At 37.5% G+C, this 20,154-nt stretch overlaps 1 protein-coding gene and 1 pseudogene across 4 annotated transcripts in view; one reads left to right on the top strand and one right to left on the bottom strand.

The window, feature by feature from the left end:
* On the top strand, positions 1-117 carry LOC114472788 (uncharacterized; annotated as a pseudogene).
* A 1,714-nt stretch (positions 118-1,831) lies between these two features.
* cep170ab (centrosomal protein 170Ab) overlaps positions 1,832-20,154 on the bottom strand; it is a 32,775-nt gene continuing 14,452 nt past the window's right edge. For 2 of the 4 annotated variants that reach the window (XM_028453034.1, XM_028453025.1), the window contains exons 15-19: positions 7,574-7,714; positions 6,754-6,842; positions 6,516-6,609; positions 4,656-4,707; positions 1,832-4,559 (exon numbers count right to left, since the gene is read on the bottom strand). In XM_028453034.1, coding sequence (XP_028308835.1) covers positions 4,357-4,559; positions 4,656-4,707; positions 6,516-6,609; positions 6,754-6,842; positions 7,574-7,714 — 579 coding nt within the window. In that variant the 3' untranslated portion in view covers positions 1,832-4,356. The remainder of the gene's footprint in view (positions 4,560-4,655; positions 4,708-6,515; positions 6,610-6,753; positions 6,843-7,573; positions 7,715-20,154) is intronic. The other 2 variants (XM_028453043.1, XM_028453052.1) reach the window with 2 other exon arrangements.

Raw genomic sequence — 20,154 nt, 5'->3', positions numbered from 1 at the left:
TGGTGTGGCCATACCAGCCCGTCATTGCCCGATCCCATTAGATCTCTGAAGCTAAGCAGGTCTGGACCTGGTTAGTAGTTGGATGGAGACCATTGAGAATTCCAGGTGCCACAGTGGGGGACAGTCACCCCAGTGGTATCTGTTATTGTGTCCTTGGGCAAGGCACTTTACCCACATTGCCTAGTAAGAATGTAGTGTGTGAGTGAGTGTTGGTGGTGGTGGGAGCCAATGGCGCTCCGTCAGTCTGCACATAAATATTGATTCTGGATACAAGAACATGTGAATTAACCATTGTTATACCAAGAATTATCTGAAAGTTAGCAGAGCTGCACTGATCGAAATTGGTCACAATCTTTGTTTTTATCTGCTTTCTGTCCCTCGTGTTTTTGCTTTATGAGCTATTTTGTGTTGTCTTATCATTCCCAGTAACCACATTACTTCTACATGCCTTTCTGTTAGTTTTCCAGTTCTTCAGTCCTGGTTTTCTACAGTTCAGGTTTAAATGCATTACATTTTATTCATTGTTTGCTAAGTTTGTCTGTTTTCTGACACCTGACCATGTTAACACCTTTACACACACCCCAACTTCCTAAAATAAGTCAAATGAAGCAGTTTAGTGAACCCCTAACTTTATCTCTACTGTCATGGATTTAGAACCAGAGGGACAACAAGTAGAGGTGGTTTAGCTACCAGAGGAGACCGATATTAAAACAAAATGTCTTAGCATCATCTTTCTATCAGTAGCTTTCCTATTGCATATGTATGCTTTATAATTATAATAATATTTAAATCAAATACTACTTTCTGTCACTATAAAATGGATCTTCAGAAGCAAATCATTTTTTCTACTCTTAGGATATTTTAGGCACTTATGAACCTTTTCCACCACTTTTCCCACCTATAGTCACATAGATTGACCCATTATTGTCACTTTTAACCTCTTCACGATATTTCATGCTCATTGCTAATTTAACCACATTCACAATTAGTCATTTCCATTTTTTGCCAGTTTAGAACAAATTGTTTCTACTAATTGTTCCAATATTGACACTTTGAAACCTTTTTACTACTTTTTCTAAGTTTCATGCTGCAAAATTACGGTCCTAAATCAGGGGTGTCAATCATTTTCACTCAAACTCACATTTTTGGTTTAAAGTGCCCTAATTTCCAATTTTTGTGACATTTTTGAGGAATTTTGTAGATTTGTTTGTGGTAAATTTCTGCATTTGAAAAAAAAAAAAAAAAATTCAAAATTTGTGGTTAAAAAAAAAAAAAAAAAAAAATCACTGCAGTCCTTTGATAAAAACACAGAAAAATCATGATCTCCTGCAAATATTGTAGAGTTTTAATGAATATGAATGGACTGAGATATCTACAACCAAAGTATTTGGTAGTTCGCTTTCCTACTTTGTAACAAAATGTTGTAAAATTGACAAAAAGATAATTTATAATCATGCATTTTATTGGAAATAAGACAAATAATACACCGATATTGCAAAATTTAAATTGAACCTAACATCAATAAAAGTACTTGCAATAAAAAACACGTATAAAACATCCAAACAGAAACTTACCAAATGTTCGAACAGAAGAATGCTGATTGCAAAAAGCATTATCCGTCATCATAAAGAGGGTTTTGGCTGAACTTTAAACACGTTACATTCATGTAGAAACAGTGGCATGAGGCAAGACATGAGCAAACGCAGCAGGTCATGGTCGGTAATCCATCAGTAATGATCTGATGCAGCTGCAGGACTTGGAGGTGGTCCCTATGCTGGCTCCAACACAACAAGTCATTGATCTGAAGTCGTTGAAAAAACCACACAGACAGTTTGGCTTTTAACCCTGTTTTTGGTCGATGACACAAACACAACAAAAGGAACATCATTTGTTGTTCTCTCAAAAGAATTTCAACATAGTGTCATTTTCACTCTCATCTCCATCTGTGGTGATTGTTGCGTCCTGGGCACTTGTGACAAAAATATTCATTTGGAAGAAGAAGAAAAAGAAATCATTTTTGGGAGCTACATTGGATTTTGTAATTACACACAGAAGGTTTATCTTTATTACAGAAGTTTCAAAAGGCAAAGGCATGGATGGAGGTATTGAATGCAACTTGAATAAACATGAATAAACTCTGGTAAACTGTACAATCCCAGTTCATTTCCCAGCATCAAACAACGCCAGGTGGAAAGTCATTACTGGGATATATCTGGAGGGGAAAAAAACATTATTTAATTTATACCTTTACAGAAGAAATCAGTTTTCTTGTGGGGGGGGGGGGGGGGGGGGGGGGGGCGTGGTCTCTGTAAGAGCAACAGAGGGGGCGGAACCTCACCCGTCACCTCAACACTTCAAACTCTTTGATAATATTCATTCAAACAGTTGAATTTGCATATTTCTAGTTAAAAGTGGTTCAGAAACACGATGGGAGGCTTTAATATGATATAACTGCATTCTATACGTATAAGTGATAAATCAATAAAACTGAATTACTGCATTCAGGCCCATTCACTCAGCAATTGTTGATCTTTTGGACTGAAATATCTTTTGTTGTAATTTTCAATAGATTGATAGAATAATGTTCATGATGATCTATATAAAAAACACAATTAAAAACCACAGAGGATGGCAGTCAGTACGTGCACCCCCATGAGGGGGCAGTAATATGCAGAAACATTAATGCACTTTTAGAAGGTATATATTGTAAATGTACGAAAAACTTTATGTTTATATATGTTACCATGGTTTCATAAATATGGCCAAAACTGGAGTTAGTGTGTGTTTTTTAGTTGCTGTTGAGATTTCTTGTATTTAATGTTATTCAGTAACAAAATTATGTTATGAAATTATACTCTGTTTTACATCAGCTTATAGCCAGTTAAATATTACTACTGTTGCTGTTTATATAACTCGTAAGTCGATAAACATCCCACCTTACGGACTTTATTACAAATATATGACCAAAATCAAGCTGTTTAAAATAGTTTGAATTTAATGCAAAACTCTGTGAAACAAAGTCTGCGTAGCTTTACTAATTTACTAAGCCAGTCACGTGTGTGCAAGACAGCAGCTGTTAGCGTTTAAAGGTAGATTTCAAACGCTGGAAAAAGTTCACTTATTAACACAAAAACCAAAAAACAATATACAAATTACACCTACACAGCATGGGTATGTTGGTAATTAGTTTTTTTTTCTTCAAAACAATGATTTATTGGCTCCGTTAGTGGAAATACTGAATACTTCAATTGCTAGCATGAGAGCAAAATTAAATTTTGAAATTTTCAAAATATTTTTGTCATTTTTAAAAGTATTTGCAAGTATGTATACAGTCAAATATTTTGATGCACTGTAGGCTTAAATTTTGAAAACTCAAAAATCTGTGTTTGTGTAGTACAGTCTGAAGATGTATGTGCTATAGCAAGTTTGGTGTCAACTGGGCAAAAATGATGGGAGAAGAATGGTTTTGTAGGTTTTACAGTTTTTTTTTTCAGTGATAGATTACATGTAAAAATGTTTCTTCAGACTTGGGATTACATTTTGGTGAAAGTTTTGTAGCACATACGGTTGATTTGTTGCAATTTTCTTGCCGTAGTGTCACCTTTAGGACTATTGACCTGTTTTTGTGGCGTGCGACTGGAGATTTGTGGTAAATTTGGTGATTTTTCAGGCAGAAGAAGAAGATTTAAGATCAAACTCATTTCCAGTTTGATCTCAAGTTGGCTGCAGATTATAGACGAGATAAAAAATCTAATTTGACATCATTCAGCCCTAATTTGCACTTTTTTTCCCTGTAATTTAGAGGAATTCTGTGGCATTGTTAGTGAGAAATTTCTAAATTTGAGAAAAATTTTGAGTCCATTCCAAAATTTGTGATTGGATATAACTGCAGTTGTGTTGAGACGACATTTTGGTGAAACTTGCAAATCTGTAGCACAAATGGTTGATTGGTTGTCAATTTGATATTGAACTTCAGAGGTTTGCTGTAGCGTCACTTTCATGACTATTAGCCTGTTTTTGTAGCTCAGGCTACCTGGCGTGGGACTGAACCTTTATGCAAAATTTGGTGATTTTTCACGCATCGGGATGTAGGATTTCCTCAGGGGAAGAAGATGTTTTGGATGATTTATAGATTCAAATCTAATTAAAAAAAACCTCATGACCTGCCACATAAAACAGTGATTGGTTGCCTTAAATGAAGGACTAGCTGATTCATAATGATATTGTTATAGTTTACATACAAGACACATCCAAAAATGTCTCAGATAAGTCCAGATTTCATATTAAAAAACTGTCACTCATTCAAATCTGTAAAGATACTGTATATGGTGTCCATCAGTTGTTTTTGTCTAGTGTTCACTCTGCCAGTTCTGCAGGGTTTGAGGAGCTGTGGGGGTCAAAGGTCGCCCCTTCAGGTTTGGGAGCTGAAAGGCTGTCAGAAAGGCCCTGAGCTTCAACCTGTGGTTCCGCACACAACCTGGGGTCTGTCAGAGGACTGGTGATGCCCATTGTGGACAGAGCATCTAGAGTCCCGTCAGGGTCCACCATCATATCAATTACTGGTAAATTAAAAAAAACAAGAGAAAAGTAAACATGTATATCTTTAAATACAGACACGTTTATGTAGTTATATTTATTTCCAACAGATTTCCTACCCATCAGTTGTCTTTCCACTCTCTTCAGGTCTTGAACAACAGTTGAAACCTCCTTTAAAAAGAACAGGAAACAAGAAAAACACATAGTATAAAATGTTATCAGTATCACAAACTGCACCAGTCAACAAGAAAGTTCAAATTTGGATCCAAGCCCTGTTTGCTCAGCTAATGCTTGATGAGGTCCGTCACCTAAATAATGCATGTCATTCTAGGGTTAAAATGATGCCAAAGGCTGAGTCTACGACCGAGGCACAACCCTGTGTGGAGATTTGATGCAAAATTGCAAAAATAATTTCTAAAGTCTAGTCAGGAAATACTAAATGATAAAGAAAGAGTTTTAACTAGATTAAAAAGGTATCTAATTATCTAGAGAGTTTGGGATTAAATTAATCACCTGACAATATTTGACATGAGAAGCAACGTGTTCCAATTTAAATATAATTTGGTTTATGAATGAATCAATGAAAACAATAAATGAGCCTAAAAAACAAAATAGTGTTTATTATTTTCGTCACTGAGTGCTAACATGATGTGTAATGCAGGGTTTACCACCAGCCACTAGAGGCCACTATAGGCCTGTGCTTTGTTAATTGCGTCATTTGTATTTTAGCTCATATTAATTTTTAGCTAGCCCGCTAACCCTTTTATTTTAGCCCTATCCCTAACCCTAACTCTAACTTTATCCCTAATCTGTCCCTAATATGTATTTTTAAAGGTGGAATTTGCCGTGCTAAATACGTTAAAATGAAAAAAAAATAACTTGACAAATGTGGATTCAAACCCACTTTAGCAGAAGGAAGAATCCTTGATTGCAGGGCCACAGACCACTCGTCTATCCTAGCACGGTGAAAACACAGGCACATTGCGTTTATGCAGAAAAGGTCTGCGATGGCTACGTTTAACGTACATCCAGACACTTTCAATAAAAAACAGCACCTAGTACAGAACATTCCAGAGAAGTGGAAACTGAACAGTGTAAAATAGTTAGAATATCTGTGGATATCATGAAATAAACAGAGCAACTGATGAAGCTGATGAATTAAGTCTGAAATAGTTTTTCTACATAGCAGTTGATAAGTTGGGTCAGACGATGCTATCTGTAACAGCGCTTCTAGCCCCGCCCACATCCTTTACCACCGAGTGGTCGACTGTCCACTACAATCATTTATCCACTTTGTTCATTTGTCACTGAACCCTGTCTGAGTGTCCAGTGTGGATTGGAGACACTGTCTGCTCAGAGCATGTAGCAGTTAGCTCTGTCTGAGTGTCTGTGCTAGCTGCTACATGTTTAGCATTGAGGTGCTGGTTGCTACATGTTTAGCATTGAGGTGCTAGCTGCTACATGTTTAGCATTGAGGTGCTAGCTGCTACATGTTTAGCATTGAGGTGCTGGTTGCTACATGTTTAGCATTGAGGTGCTGGTTGCTACATGTTTAGCATTGAGGTGCTAGCTGCTACATGTTTAGCATTGAGGTGCTAGCTGCTACATGTTTAGCATTGAGGTGGTAGCTGAGGCTAAAAGAGCTCTGGTGATTGGCCAACTTTTTCTTGCACAATTTGCTCCCAACTGTGCTTTTCATGAAACGTGGGGGTTGAAGTGGAAAAGAAAAAAGGAAAAGCGATTAACAACATTTTTTTTTAGTGTGTTATTTTTCTGTAATTAATTAATAGCATTTAATGCGTTAAAGTAAAATAAATTACCAAAAGAAAACATTGATTAGATCTCCCTCACACACATTTGTCCGAATAATTAATTAACCCACTTTAAAAACACCCAGTCTATATTGTTCCCAAATTTAGGATTTTATAAAAGTTAGCAGCCAACAATAATTATTTATAGCGATAACAATGATTCATCACTTGGTTGGAGCTCTTCAGTAACAGAGAGTCATGCTCTTCCTGCAGTTTGGTCTCAATCTCGTCCCACTTGCGTTCCTTATCCTTGAAGAGGATCCTAGAAGCCACGATGTAACAAACATAGATAAAAGCAAAATATAGGTAGCTAATGGACACGCCAAAATAAAACATATGATATTAAACTAATAATAATGATTTATCATTTATTATGAGTGTAAAGATGCTGAAGTTTGAGTCTCACCTGATTTTGCAGGCTGTTTTGTCAACACACTGTCGTATCTGAGCCGACAGCTGAGTCACAGACGCAAGGAGTAAACTGTCAAGGATGGCCTGGGAAAATAATAAAAATAACAGCTCATAAAGCACAGTGTTGTACGGTGACTGTCATAAAGGAAGCTGGCTGTTCAATTTCAGGCTACACTTGACAAAATATCATCAAGCAAAACATCAAATTCAGACTATTCGCCTAAGTGTTCTAAGCATATTATACATTGTAACAAACATATTATTATATTATAACCAGTTTTATTTTTATTAAAATCATAATCACATTATCATTTCAATAGTAATATTATTATATTATATTATTTTATTATTATTTTTTAAACATTATTTAATGGTCAGTGAACCACAACCACAATGTTAAGACCTAGAGCACCTTCTAGTGGCATTAAGGGGTACTTTTGTCTATTGAGTAAATTTTCTCTTCAAAGTTAGAAAAAAACAAAAAAATACATCAGCTCTGAAAAAATAGTGGACTTTCGAATATTCAGAAGGTTGGTGGTTCGAATCCCACTCTATACCAAACATTGTTGTTGTCTGTATTATCCCATAAAACAAATGAATGTGTGAGTAAAACATGTTAATCCTAAAGGTCGTAATTACAAAACCATGCTTCTGTCAGACTATGTTGGAGCTGCAGCTACAGATGCAGCTTTATTTTGTTATTTGTTTTGACAGTTGATGCAGGACTTACTTACATCATATAGGCAGGTCACAGCAATTTTTTTTTTTTGCTGATTATTGAAATCTAAAACAATAAAAAATAAAAGCTGACTCACATCCTCCCTATTCCAGGTCTGTCTGCGGATGGAACGACTGCTCTGTCGGGCAGAGCCGCGGGTCCGAGGCTCCGCAGATTGCCCGTTGGTCTCCGGGGCGCTGCTTTGCTCTGTGGTTCCGTCAAATACTTGCGCCTGCTGCTTAAAGTGAACAAAACAAAGGTAAACTAAAGTTAAAAAAACGGCAACACTTTCATATTTTCTATATAAAGCCGGGAATGAGATGTCGAGTCATCCCATTGATTCAAAATAATAATAATAATGATAATAAAAATATTTATAGAGCACTTTCAATCAAAGTACTGTACATCAAATAGCACATCCATTAAACATAATTTTAGGATTGGTTTATAGGTTTGCCTTAAAACCATCAATGGAGAGAGCAAGCCTAATTTCAGGTGGTAAAATGCACAGATTGAAAAAGTACGTTCCCCAACAGTCTTATATGGATCCTTGGGACATTCAGAAGTGCAGTCTCCTGGGATCTCAAAATACAAGTTGAAACATACAGGTTCAACAGATTTAACAAGTGCGATGGGACGATGCCATTTACAGTTTTTTATGTTAACACCAATACCTTAAAATCTGCTCTGACCTGAACTGGTAGCCATTGAAGAGAGGCCAGCACAAGAGAAATATGGTCATTTCTACCTAAGCCAGTGAGAACCTGAGCTGCTGCATTCTCTACCATCTGTAGACCATGAAAACTATCTTTGGGCAACCCAGACAGAAGTACATTACAGTGATCTAAGCATGATGACACAAACAAATGAATAAGGACCTCAGCATCCTGAGACAACAGAATTGCTCTAATCTTGGCAATATTTCTAAAATAAAAAAGGCCAATCTAGTTTTCTATTTTATATAAAAATTAAATCAATAGACCACAGGTCCAACAACAATCAGTTCTGTCTTGGCAGAGTTAAACAGCAGGAAATGTGAAGATAACCATCTCCTAACAGTTAAAAGACACGCCTGAAGTATATTCATGTCAGATACACTTTGCATGTACTGTACAGCTGTAGGTCATCAGCAAAACAAAGAAAAGAAATCCCAAAAGAGCAAAGAATCTGACCCAGCGGTGTCAGATACAGGAAAACAGCAATGGACCCATTTGACATTACAAGACTCAGAGAACACGGTATTAAATAAAGTCCTTTAATTCTATGGGACATGTGCATGACTTCATCACTTTTATATTTTTTTGTATGGTGTATTTTTCTGTAACGTATGATTTTTGGAGTCATGTGTATTTGTGTATCTTTCTGTTGTCTTTTTGATGAGAATACCAGTAACTATAATATAAAATAATTTAAAAAAAAAAGAATATAAGAATATAATGGTAATTCTAAGAATAGCAATAACATTAATGCAGTAGTTGTACCAATAATAATAATATGAAAAATAATCCCAATAAAATAACATGAGAATTGATTAGTCAGCATGAAGGCTGTAAAAGGTTGTGCCTCTCATTTCTTCCTTTTACCTAATCAGACAAAGAGAAATTTAGTAGAAACATCATTTTGAGAGGGTTTTTATTTCTTTTTTTTTTATTGATTGTGGAATGAGTGACAATAGTTTTTGTGAATTTTAAAGAAAGTTTTCAAGACTTTATCTTTTCTGACTTGTGACTTCAGGAAGTCACAGAGTAAGACAAGCAACCCCAACATTTAAAGCTTTCCATTTATTTGACTAGTCAGCATTAAACTACACTTCCAGTCCAGATTTTGCTCCAAGTCTGTATCAGCTGATGATGTCCATGATCAGATCTTTTACCTCCTCTGCCATCGCTTTGTCAGAAAGTTGATGAACCTCTTAAACACAGATTTCTTCTTTGGAGGATCTTTCTCAGGTTCACTGATGTTCATGCTGAGATTTCTTTTCAACAGATCAGCTTCTACTAAAGCAGAGGCATTCTTCTCCCTCAGCAGCATGATTTGAAAATGAAGGTTCTCCTGCTCTTTCATGGCCTGAACGTGTTGTTCGAGAAGTTCTCCTTCCTTCTTCTTCAGCCTGGTCTGAAGAAGGTGGATCAGCTCCTTGTCCTGTTTTTGGACGTCGTTCAGTTGCTTGCATTCCTCTCTTGTTTCTTCAAGCTTTTCCTGTTCAGTAGTGATACAGGCCGTCAAGGTGGAGATCATTTTTACATTTTCAGCCTCCAGATGAGCTTTATTTTCCAGTTCTAGGGCTTGGATGGAGACCGTACGCTCAGCTGTTTCCCATAAAACGCTGAGGCGGGAGACTTCCTCTTCTTTGAGGTGAATCATCAGAATGGTTTGCTGTTGTTGAGCATCTTTTTCTGTGGCCCACTGCTCCTTCAGCACCTTAAAGTCTTCTGATGATTTCTCCAGTGTCTGATTGAGGTGGTCAATCATCTCTCGTTGCTGCTCAAAGATGGTCTCCTTCTCCTTCTGTGTGTCCAATAATCTGGCCTTGTCTTTGTCCCACTGGGTCAGTTGGGTCTCTAATGCTTGTTGGGACAGGTTCATAGACAGTTTGAGGTTGTCATTTTCCTCCTTCAGTTGGTCCAGCACAGAAGTGTCATTTTGGACCTGAGAACATTGGAGGATGGACATTTCCATCGGCTGAGAGCCAAGGAGTGAAGTGTTCTCCTTTTCAGGACTCAAACCATGTATTTCCTGGTCCTGTTCGGTCTGTGTGTCCTTCAGATCCTCTGTTTCTACGTCCAGTGAAGGACCAAGCTGTGTGAGCTCTTTGTTCATCAGCTCCAGATCTTGCAGTGAGATGACTGTCTCATTTTCCACCGTGGAAATGTTTTTGTCCTCATTATCCAAGCACAGACTCTCTGTAACAGACTCTGGGTTGTGAGCCTTGTTGTCTGCTACTGAATCTTTAACTGGTTCCTGGTGTTTAGAAGATCCATCAGGACTTGGTGAAGGTTGTGAATCAAGGAGGGAAAAAAGCTTTGTCCAGTCAAAGTCTTCAGTGGGAGCCTTCACTGGATCATCTTTCTTTTTTCTCTCAAAACGGCGCCGACCTTGTCTGTGAGCGTTCTTAGGCATTTTACTAGATGAAGTTTGAGGATTTAACAATGTAAATGTTGCTTCTCAGGCTTTGAAATGCTTTGTGTGTTCTTTCATCTTAACATGAAAGACTTACTGAGTTCTATTTAAAATAGAAGAAAGAGTCAACAAACATGTTCCAAAATCATCACCATAGCAACGATTCAGAGTGAAGCAGAATTTATGCTACTGCTAAGCTAATCTTTTTAGCATCTTTTGAGTCATGTTTTATATGAAATAAAGTGTCACAATAAAACACATAAATGCCACTGAGTTTTGAAGACTCTCTGTTCACTTCAAAGAGCACAGATAATTTAATTCAGGCCGTTACTATGGAAACGTTGAACGTATCCATAAAATACCACTTTATGCATATGCAGCGCCCCTCATTGGCCGGTTTAGGTCACGTGATAGGTGCACCACATGACTAAAAGTACAGGAAAGGTCAGGCAACGTCATCAGTTGTACCCATAGTCAGGGGGGCTACACTGTAAAAAGTTTTTCATCGATGTAGTTGGTATGACTATTGTAAAAAGAATATCTGCTCAAAAAAATAAATTTCAATTTATTTTTGCGTTTGTGAAAGTTGCAGATAAGTAGTAAGTGTGAATATTTACCAAACTTATCATTTTACTTTGTAAAATTAATTTTACTGAACTTCTCATAAAAATGATTAAACAAACTCATTTTTTCAGCGTTTACCAAACCTAAAACTTTTGGACACGCCCACACTGGAGGGTAAACTTGTCTGGTGACGTCACCGACACCTGCACTGAATGTTTCAGTTGGACTGAGACTCAGAGACGACAATACATCATGGCAGACATGTAAGTACAGTAAGTGTTTTTATTTCTCTAAATGAGCTTTTATCTGAATGAATATGAGTGTGCTGCAATATTTAATCCCAACTTTAATGCCAAAGCATGGCTTGTTCATCCCCCCACTATTTTTTGTCCATGTGCGCGGGGCTAATGCTAACATGCGAGCTAGTCATTAGCCGCACAGTTTGTGCTAAATTATTCCATTATACATTTATATATTTATACTTTTGGCAGGTTTGGTGTAAAAGGTATTTTAATGCTACAGATGAGTGTCCAGGTGTAGTTTTTATTAGCAATGATGCCGACCATGATTATGGAGGAGTTGTCATGGTAATAGTAGTTTGATTATAATGGACTTCTTAAATGATGTTGCTGCAGTGAATAATTGCAATCAGGACAAACAATTAACCTTTTTTAGTTTTATTTTTTAATCTTTGTCTGCACATGCTGTCAAAGGTCAACATTACAAGAAGTGTAATCATTTTAAGACAGCGATGCATGTTTTATTATTGCAATTAAATATACTAGTACAGTGACTGTCGGAAGTATGTATTCATGTGGGAGCATAAGGGGTATATTTGCGGGTGCAAAATGTGGGTGCAATTTTCCTGGTTTAATTCTATGGGACATGTGCATGACTTCATCACTTTTATATTTTTTTGTATGGTGTATTTTTCTGTAACGTATGATTTTTGGAGTCATGTGTATTTGTGTATCTTTCTGTTGTCTTTTTGATGAGAATACCAGTAACTATAATATAAAATAATAAAAAAAAAAAGAATATAAGAATATAATGGTAATTATAAGAATAGCAATAACATTAATGCAGTAGTTGTACCAATAATAATAGTATGAAAAATAATCCCAATAAAATAACATGAGAATTGATTAGTCAGCATGAAGGCTGTAAAAGGTTGTGCCTCTCATTTCTTCCTTTTACCTAATCAGACAAAGAGAAATTTAGTAGAAACATCATTTTGAGAGGGTTTTTATTTCTTTTTTTTATTGATTGTGGAATGAGTGACAATAGTTTTTGTGAATTTTAAAGAAAGTTTTCAAGACTTTATCTTTTCTGACTTGTGACTTCAGGAAGTCACAGAGTAAGACAAGCATCCCCAACATTTAAAGCTTTCCATTTATTTGACTAGTCAGCATTAAACTACACTTCCAGTCCAGATTTTGCTCCAAGTCTGTATCAGCTGATGATGTCCATGATCAGATCTTTTACCTCCTCTGCCATCGCTTTGTCAGAAAGTTGATGAACCTCTTAAACACAGATTTCTTCTTTGGAGGATCTTTCTCAGGTTCACTGATGTTCATGCTGAGATTTCTTTTCAACAGATCAGCTTCTACTAAAGCAGAGGCATTCTTCTCCCTCAGCAGCATGATTTGAAAATGAAGGTTCTCCTGCTCTTTCATGGCCTGAACGTGTTGTTCGAGAAGTTCTCCTTCCTTCTTCTTCAGCCTGGTCTGAAGAAGGTGGATCAGCTCCTTGTCCTGTTTTTGGACGTCGTTCAGTTGCTTGCATTCCTCTCTTGTTTCTTCAAGCTTTTCCTGTTCAGTAGTGATACAGGCCTTCAAGGTGGAGATCATTTTTACATTTTCAGCCTCCAGATGAGCTTTATTTTCCAGTTCGAGGACTTGGATGGAGACCGTACGCTCAGCTGTTTCCCATAAAACGCTGAGGCGGGAGACTTCCTCTTCTTTGAGGTGAATCATCAGAATGGTTTGCTGTTGTTGAGCATCTTTTTCTGTGGCCCACTGCTCCTTCAGCACCTTAAAGTCTTCTGATGATTTCTCCAGTGTCTGATTGAGGTGGTCAATCATCTCTCGTTGCTGCTCAAAGATGGTCTCCTTCTCCTTCTGTGTGTCCAATAATCTGGCCTTGTCTTTGTCCCACTGGGTCAGTTGGGTCTCTAATGCTTGTTGGGACAGGTTCATAGACAGTTTGAGGTTGTCATTTTCCTCCTTCAGTTGGTCCAGCACAGAAGTGTCATTTTGGACCTGAGAACATTGGAGGATGGACATTTCCATCGGCTGAGAGCCAAGGAGTGAAGTGTTCTCCTTTTCAGGACTCAAACCATGTATTTCCTGGTCCTGTTCGGTCTGTGTGTCCTTTAGATCCTCTGTTTCTACGTCCAGTGAAGGACCAAGCTGTGTGAGCTCTTTGTTCATCAGCTCCAGATCTTGTAGTGAGATGACTGTCTCATTTTCCACCGTGGAAATGTTTTTGTCCTCATTATCCAAGCACAGACTCTCTGTAACAGACTCTGGGTTGTGAGCCTTGTTGTCTGCTACTGATTCTTTAACTGGTTCCTGGTGTTTAGAAGATCCATCAGGACTTGGTGAAGGTTGTGAATCAAGGAGGGAAAAAAGCTTTGTCCAGTCAAAGTCTTCAGTGGGAGCCTTCACTGGATCATCTTTCTTTTTTCTCTCAAAACGGCGCCGACCTTGTCTGTGAGCGTTCTTAGGCATTTTACTAGATGAAGTTTGAGGATTTAACAATGTAAATGTTGCTTCTCAGGCTTTGAAATGCTTTGTGTGTTCTTTCATCTTAACATGAAAGACTTACTGAGTTCTATTTAAAATAGAAGAAAGAGTCAACAAACATGTTCCAAAATCATCACCATAGCAACGATTCAGAGTGAAGCAGAATTTATGCTACTGCTAAGCTAATCTTTTTAGCATCTTTTGAGTCATGTTTTATATGAAATAAAGTGTCACAATAAAACACATAAATGCCACTGAGTTTTGAAGACTCTCTGTTCACTTCAAAAAGCACAGATAATTTAATTCAGGCCGTTACTATGGAAACGTTGAACGTATCCATAAACTACCACTTTATGCATACGCAGCGCCCCTCATTGGCCGGTTTAGGTCACGTGATAGGTGCACCACATGACTAAAAGTACAGGAAAGGTCAGGCAACGTCATCGGTTGTACCCATAGTCAGGGGGGCTACACTGTAAAAAGTTTTTCATCGATGTAGTTGGTATGACTATTTTAAAAAGAATATCTGCTCAAAAAAATAAATTTAAATTTATTTTTGCGTTTGTGAAAGTTGCAGATAAGTAGTAAGTGTGAATATTTACCAAACTTATCATTTTACTTTGTAAAATTAATTTTACTGAACTTCTCATAAAAATGATTAAACAAACTCATTTTTTCAGCGTTTACCAAACCTAAAACTTTTGGACACGCCCACACTGGAGGGTAAACTTGTCTGGTGACGTCACCGACACCTGCACTGAATGTTTCAGTTGGACTGAGACTCAGAGACGACAATACATCATGGCAGACATGTAAGTACAGTAAGTGTTTTTATTTCTCTAAATGAGCTTTTATCTGAATGAATATGAGTGTGCTGCAATATTTAATCCCAACTTTAATGCCAAAGCATGGCTTGTTCACCCCCCCACTATTTTTTGTCCATGTGCGCGGGGCTAATGCTAACATGCGAGCTAGTCATTAGCCGCACAGTTTGTGCTAAATTATTCCATTATACATTTATTTATTTATACTTTTGGCAGGTTTGGTGTAAAAGGTATTTTAATGCTACAGATGAGTGTCCAGGTGTAGTTTTTATTAGCAATGATGCCGACCATGATTATGGAGGAGTTGTCATGGTAATAGTAGTTTGATTATAATGGACTTCTTAAATGATGTTGCTGCAGTGAATAATTGCAATCAGGACAAACAATTAACCTTTTTTTAGTTTTATTTTTTAATCTTTGTCTGCACATGCTGTCAAAGGTCAACATTACAAGAAGTGTAATCATTTTAAGACAGCGATGCATGTTTTATTATTGCAATTAAATATACTAGTACAGTGACCGTCGGAAGTATGTATTCATGTGGGAGCATAAGGGGTATATTTGCGGGTGCAAAATGTGGGTGCAATTTTTCTGGTTTAATTCTATGGGACATGTGCATGACTTCATCACTTTTATATTTTTTTGTATGGTGTATTTTTCTGTAACGTATGATTTTTGGAGTCATGTGTATTTGTGTATCTTTCTGTTGTCTTTTTGATGAGAATACCAGTAACTATAATATAAAATAATAATAAAAAAAAGAATATAAGAATATAATGGTAATTATAAGAATAGCAATAACATTAATGCAGTAGTTGTACCAATAATAATAGTATGAAAAATAATCCCAATAAAATAACATGAGAATTGATTAGTCAGCATGAAGGCTGTAAAAGGTTGTGCCTCTCATTTCTTCCTTTTACCTAATCAGACAAAGAGAAATTTAGTAGAAACATCATTTTGAGAGGGTTTTTATTTCTTTTTTTTATTGATTGTGGAATGAGTGACAATAGTTTTTGTGAATTTTAAAGAAAGTTTTCAAGACTTCATGTTTTCTGACTTGTGACTTCAGGAAGTCACAGAGTAAGACAAGCATCCCCAACATTTAAAGCTTTCCATTTATTTGACTAGTCAGCATTAAACTACACTTCCAGTCCAGATTTTGCTCCAAGTCTGTATCAGCTGATGATGTCCATGATCAGATCTTTTACCTCCTCTGCCATCGCTTTGTCAGAAAGTTGATGAACCTCTTAAACACAGATTTCTTCTTTGGAGGATCTTTCTCAGGTTCACTGATGTTCATGCTGAGATTTCTTTTCAACAGATCAGCTTCTACTAAAGCAGAGGCATTCTTCTCCCTCAGCAGCATGATTTGAAAATGAAGGTTCTCCTGCTCTTTCATGGCCTGAACGTGTTGTTCGAGAAGTTCTCCTTCCTTCTTCTTCAGCCTGGTCTGAAGAAGGTGGATCAGCTCCTTGTCCTGTTTTTGGACGTCGTTCAGTTGCTTGCATTCCTCTCTTGTTTCTTCAAGCTTTTCCTGTTCAGTAGTGATACAGGCCTTCAAGGTGGAGATCATTTTTACATTTTCAGCCTCCAGATGAGCTTTATTTTCCAGTTCGAGGACTTGGATGGAGACCGTACGCTCAGCTGTTTCCCATAAAACGCTGAGGCGGGAGACTTCCTCTTCTTTATGGTGAATCATCAGAATGGTTTGCTGTTGTTGAGCATCTTTTTCTGTGGCCCACTGCTCCTTCAGCACCTTAAAGTCTTCTGATGATTTCTCCAGTGTCTGATTGAGGTGGTCAATCATCTCTCGTTGCTGCTCAAAGATGGTCTCCTTCTCCTTCTGTGTGTCCAATAATCTGGCCTTGTCTTTGTCCCACTGGGTCAGTTGGGCCTCTAATGCTTGTTGGGACAGGTTCATAGACAGTTTGAGGTTGTCATTTTCCTCCTTCAGTTGGTCCAGCACAGCAGTGTCATTTTGGACCTGAGAACATTGGAGGATGGACATTTCCATCGGCTGAGAGCCAAGGAGTGAAGTGTTCTCCTTTTCAGGACTCAAACCATGTATTTCCTGGTCCTGTTCGGTCTGTGTGTCCTTCAGATCCTCTGTTTCTACCTCCAGTGAAGGACCAAGCTGTGTGAGCTCTTTGTTCATCAGCTCCAGATCTTGTAGTGAGATGACTGTCTCGTTTTCCACCGTGGAAATGTTTTTGTCCTCATTGTCCAAGCACAGACTCTCTGTAACAGACTCTGGGTTGTGAGCCTTGTTGTCTGCTACTGATTCTTTAACTGGTTCCTGGTGTTTAGAAGATCCATCAGGACTTGGTGAAGGTTGTGAATCAAGGAGGGAAAAAAGCTTTGTCCAGTCAAAGTCTTCAGTGGGAGCCTTCACTGGATCATCTTTCTTTTTTCTCTCAAAACGGCGCCGACCTTGTCTGTGAGCATTCTTAGGCATTTTACTAGATGAAGTTTGAGGATTTAACAATGTAAATGTTGCTTCTCAGGCTTTGAAATGCTTTGTGTGTTCTTTCATCTTAACATGAAAGACTTACTGAGTTCTATTTAAAATAGAAAAAAGCGTCAACAAACATGTTCCAAAATCATCACCTTAGCAACGATTCAGAGTGAAGCAGAATTTATGCTACTGCTAAGCTAATCTTTTTAGCATCTTTTGAGTCATGTTTTATATGAAATAAAGTGTCACAATAAAACACATAAATGCCACTGAGTTTTGAAGACTCTCTGTTCACTTCAAAAAGCACAGATAATTTAATTCAGGCCGTTACTATGGAAACGTTGAACGTATCCATAAACTACCACTTTATGCATACGCAGCGCCCCTCATTGGCCGGTTTAGGTCACGTGATAGGTGCACCACATGACTAAAAGTACAGGAAAGGTCAGGCAACGTCATCGGTTGTACCCATAGTCAGGGGGGCTACACTGTAAAAAGTTTTTCATCGATGTAGTTGGTATGACTATTTTAAAAAGAATATCTGCTCAAAAAAATAAATTTAAATTTATTTTTGCGTTTGTGAAAGTTGCAGATAAGTAGTAAGTGTGAATATTTACCAAACTTATCATTTTACTTTGTAAAATTAATTTTACTGAACTTCTCATAAAAATGATTAAACAAACTCATTTTTTCAGCGTTTACCAAACCTAAAACTTTTGGACACGCCCACACTGGAGGGTAAACTTGTCTGGTGACGTCACCGACACCTGCACTGAATGTTTCAGTTGGACTGAGACTCAGAGACGACAATACATCATGGCAGACATGTAAGTACAGTAAGTGTTTTTATTTCTCTAAATGAGCTTTTATCTGAATGAATATGAGTGTGCTGCAATATTTAATCCCAACTTTAATGCCAAAGCATGGCTTGTTCACCCCCCCACTATTTTTTGTCCATGTGCGCGGGGCTAATGCTAACATGCGAGCTAGTCATTAGCCGCACAATTTGTGCTAAATTATTCCATTATACATTTATTTATTTATACTTTTGGCAGGTTTGGTGTAAAAGGTATTTTAATGCTACAGATGAGTGTCCAGGTGTAGTTTTTATTAGCAATGATGCCGACCATGATTATGGAGGAGTTGTCATGGTAATAGTAGTTTGATTATAATGGACTTCTTAAATGATGTTGCTGCAGTGAATAATTGCAATCAGGACAAACAATTAACCTTTTTTTAGTTTTATTTTTTAATCTTTGTCTGCACATGCTGTCAAAGGTCAACATTACAAGAAGTGTAATCATTTTAAGACAGCGATGCATGTTTTATTATTGCAATTAAATATACTAGTACAGTGACCGTCGGAAGTATGTATTCATGTGGGAGCATAAGGGGTATATTTGCGGGTGCAAAATGTGGGTGCAATTTTCCTGGTTTAATTCTATGGGACATGTGCATGACTTCATCACTTTTATATTTTTTTGTATGGTGTATTTTTCTGTAACGTATGATTTTTGGAGTCATGTGTATTTGTGTATCTTTCTGTTGTCTTTTTGATGAGAATACCAGTAACTATAATATAAAATAATAATAAAAAAAAAAATATAAGAATATAATGGTAATTATAAGAATAGCAATAACATTAATGCAGTAGTTGTACCAATAATAATAGTATGAAAAATAATCCCAATAAAATAACATGAGAATTGATTAGTCAGCATGAAGGCTGTAAAAGGTTGTGCCTCTCATTTCTTCCTTTTACCTAATCAGACAAAGAGAAATTTAGTAGAAACATCATTTTGAGAGGGTTTTTATTTCTTTTTTTTATTGATTGTGGAATGAGTAACAATAGTTTTTGTGAATTTTAAAGAAAGTTTTCAAGACTTTATCTTTTCTGACTTGTGACTTCAGGAAGTCACAGAGTAAGACAAGCATCCCCAACATTTAAAGCTTTCCATTTATTTGACTAGTCAGCATTAAACTACACTTCCAGTCCAGATTTTGCTCCAAGTCTGTATCAGCTGATGATGTCCATGATCAGATCTTTTACCTCCTCTGCCATCGCTTTGTCAGAAAGTTGATGAACCTCTTAAACACAGATTTCTTCTTTGGAGGATCTTTCTCAGGTTCACTGATGTTCATGCTGAGATTTCTTTTCAACAGATCAGCTTCTACTAAAGCAGAGGCATTCTTCTCCCTCAGCAGCATGATTTGAAAATGAAGGTTCTCCTGCTCTTTCATGGCCTGAACGTGTTGTTCGAGAAGTTCTCCTTCCTTCTTCTTCAGCCTGGTCTGAAGAAGGTGGATCAGCTCCTTGTCCTGTTTTTGGACGTCGTTCAGTTGCTTGCATTCCTCTCTTGTTTCTTCAAGCTTTTCCTGTTCAGTAGTGATACAGGCCTTCAAGGTGGAGATCATTTTTACATTTTCAGCCTCCAGATGAGCTTTATTTTCCAGTTCGAGGACTTGGATGGAGACCGTACGCTCAGCTGTTTCCCATAAAACGCTGAGGCGGGAGACTTCCTCTTCTTTGAGGTGAATCATCAGAATGGTTTGCTGTTGTTGAGCATCTTTTTCTGTGGCCCACTGCTCCTTCAGCACCTTAAAGTCTTCTGATGATTTCTCCAGTGTCTGATTGAGGTGGTCAATCATCTCTCGTTGCTGCTCAAAGATGGTCTCCTTCTCCTTCTGTGTGTCCAATAATCTGGCCTTGTCTTTGTCCCACTGGGTCAGTTGGGTCTCTAATGCTTGTTGGGACAGGTTCATAGACAGTTTGAGGTTGTCATTTTCCTCCCTCAGTTGGTCCAGCACAGAAGTGTCATTTTGGACCTGAGAACATTGGAGGATGGACATTTCCATCGGCTGAGAGCCAAGGAGTGAAGTGTTCTCCTTTTCAGGACTCAAACCATGTATTTCCTGGTCCTGTTCGGTCTGTGTGTCCTTCAGATCCTCTGTTTCTACGTCCAGT

Source organism: Gouania willdenowi, chromosome 1, assembly GCF_900634775.1.
Source record: "Gouania willdenowi chromosome 1, fGouWil2.1, whole genome shotgun sequence".
NCBI classification, from domain to species: Eukaryota; Metazoa; Chordata; class Actinopteri; order Blenniiformes; family Gobiesocidae; genus Gouania; species Gouania willdenowi.
This window is presented reverse-complemented; position numbering and strand designations above follow the sequence as displayed.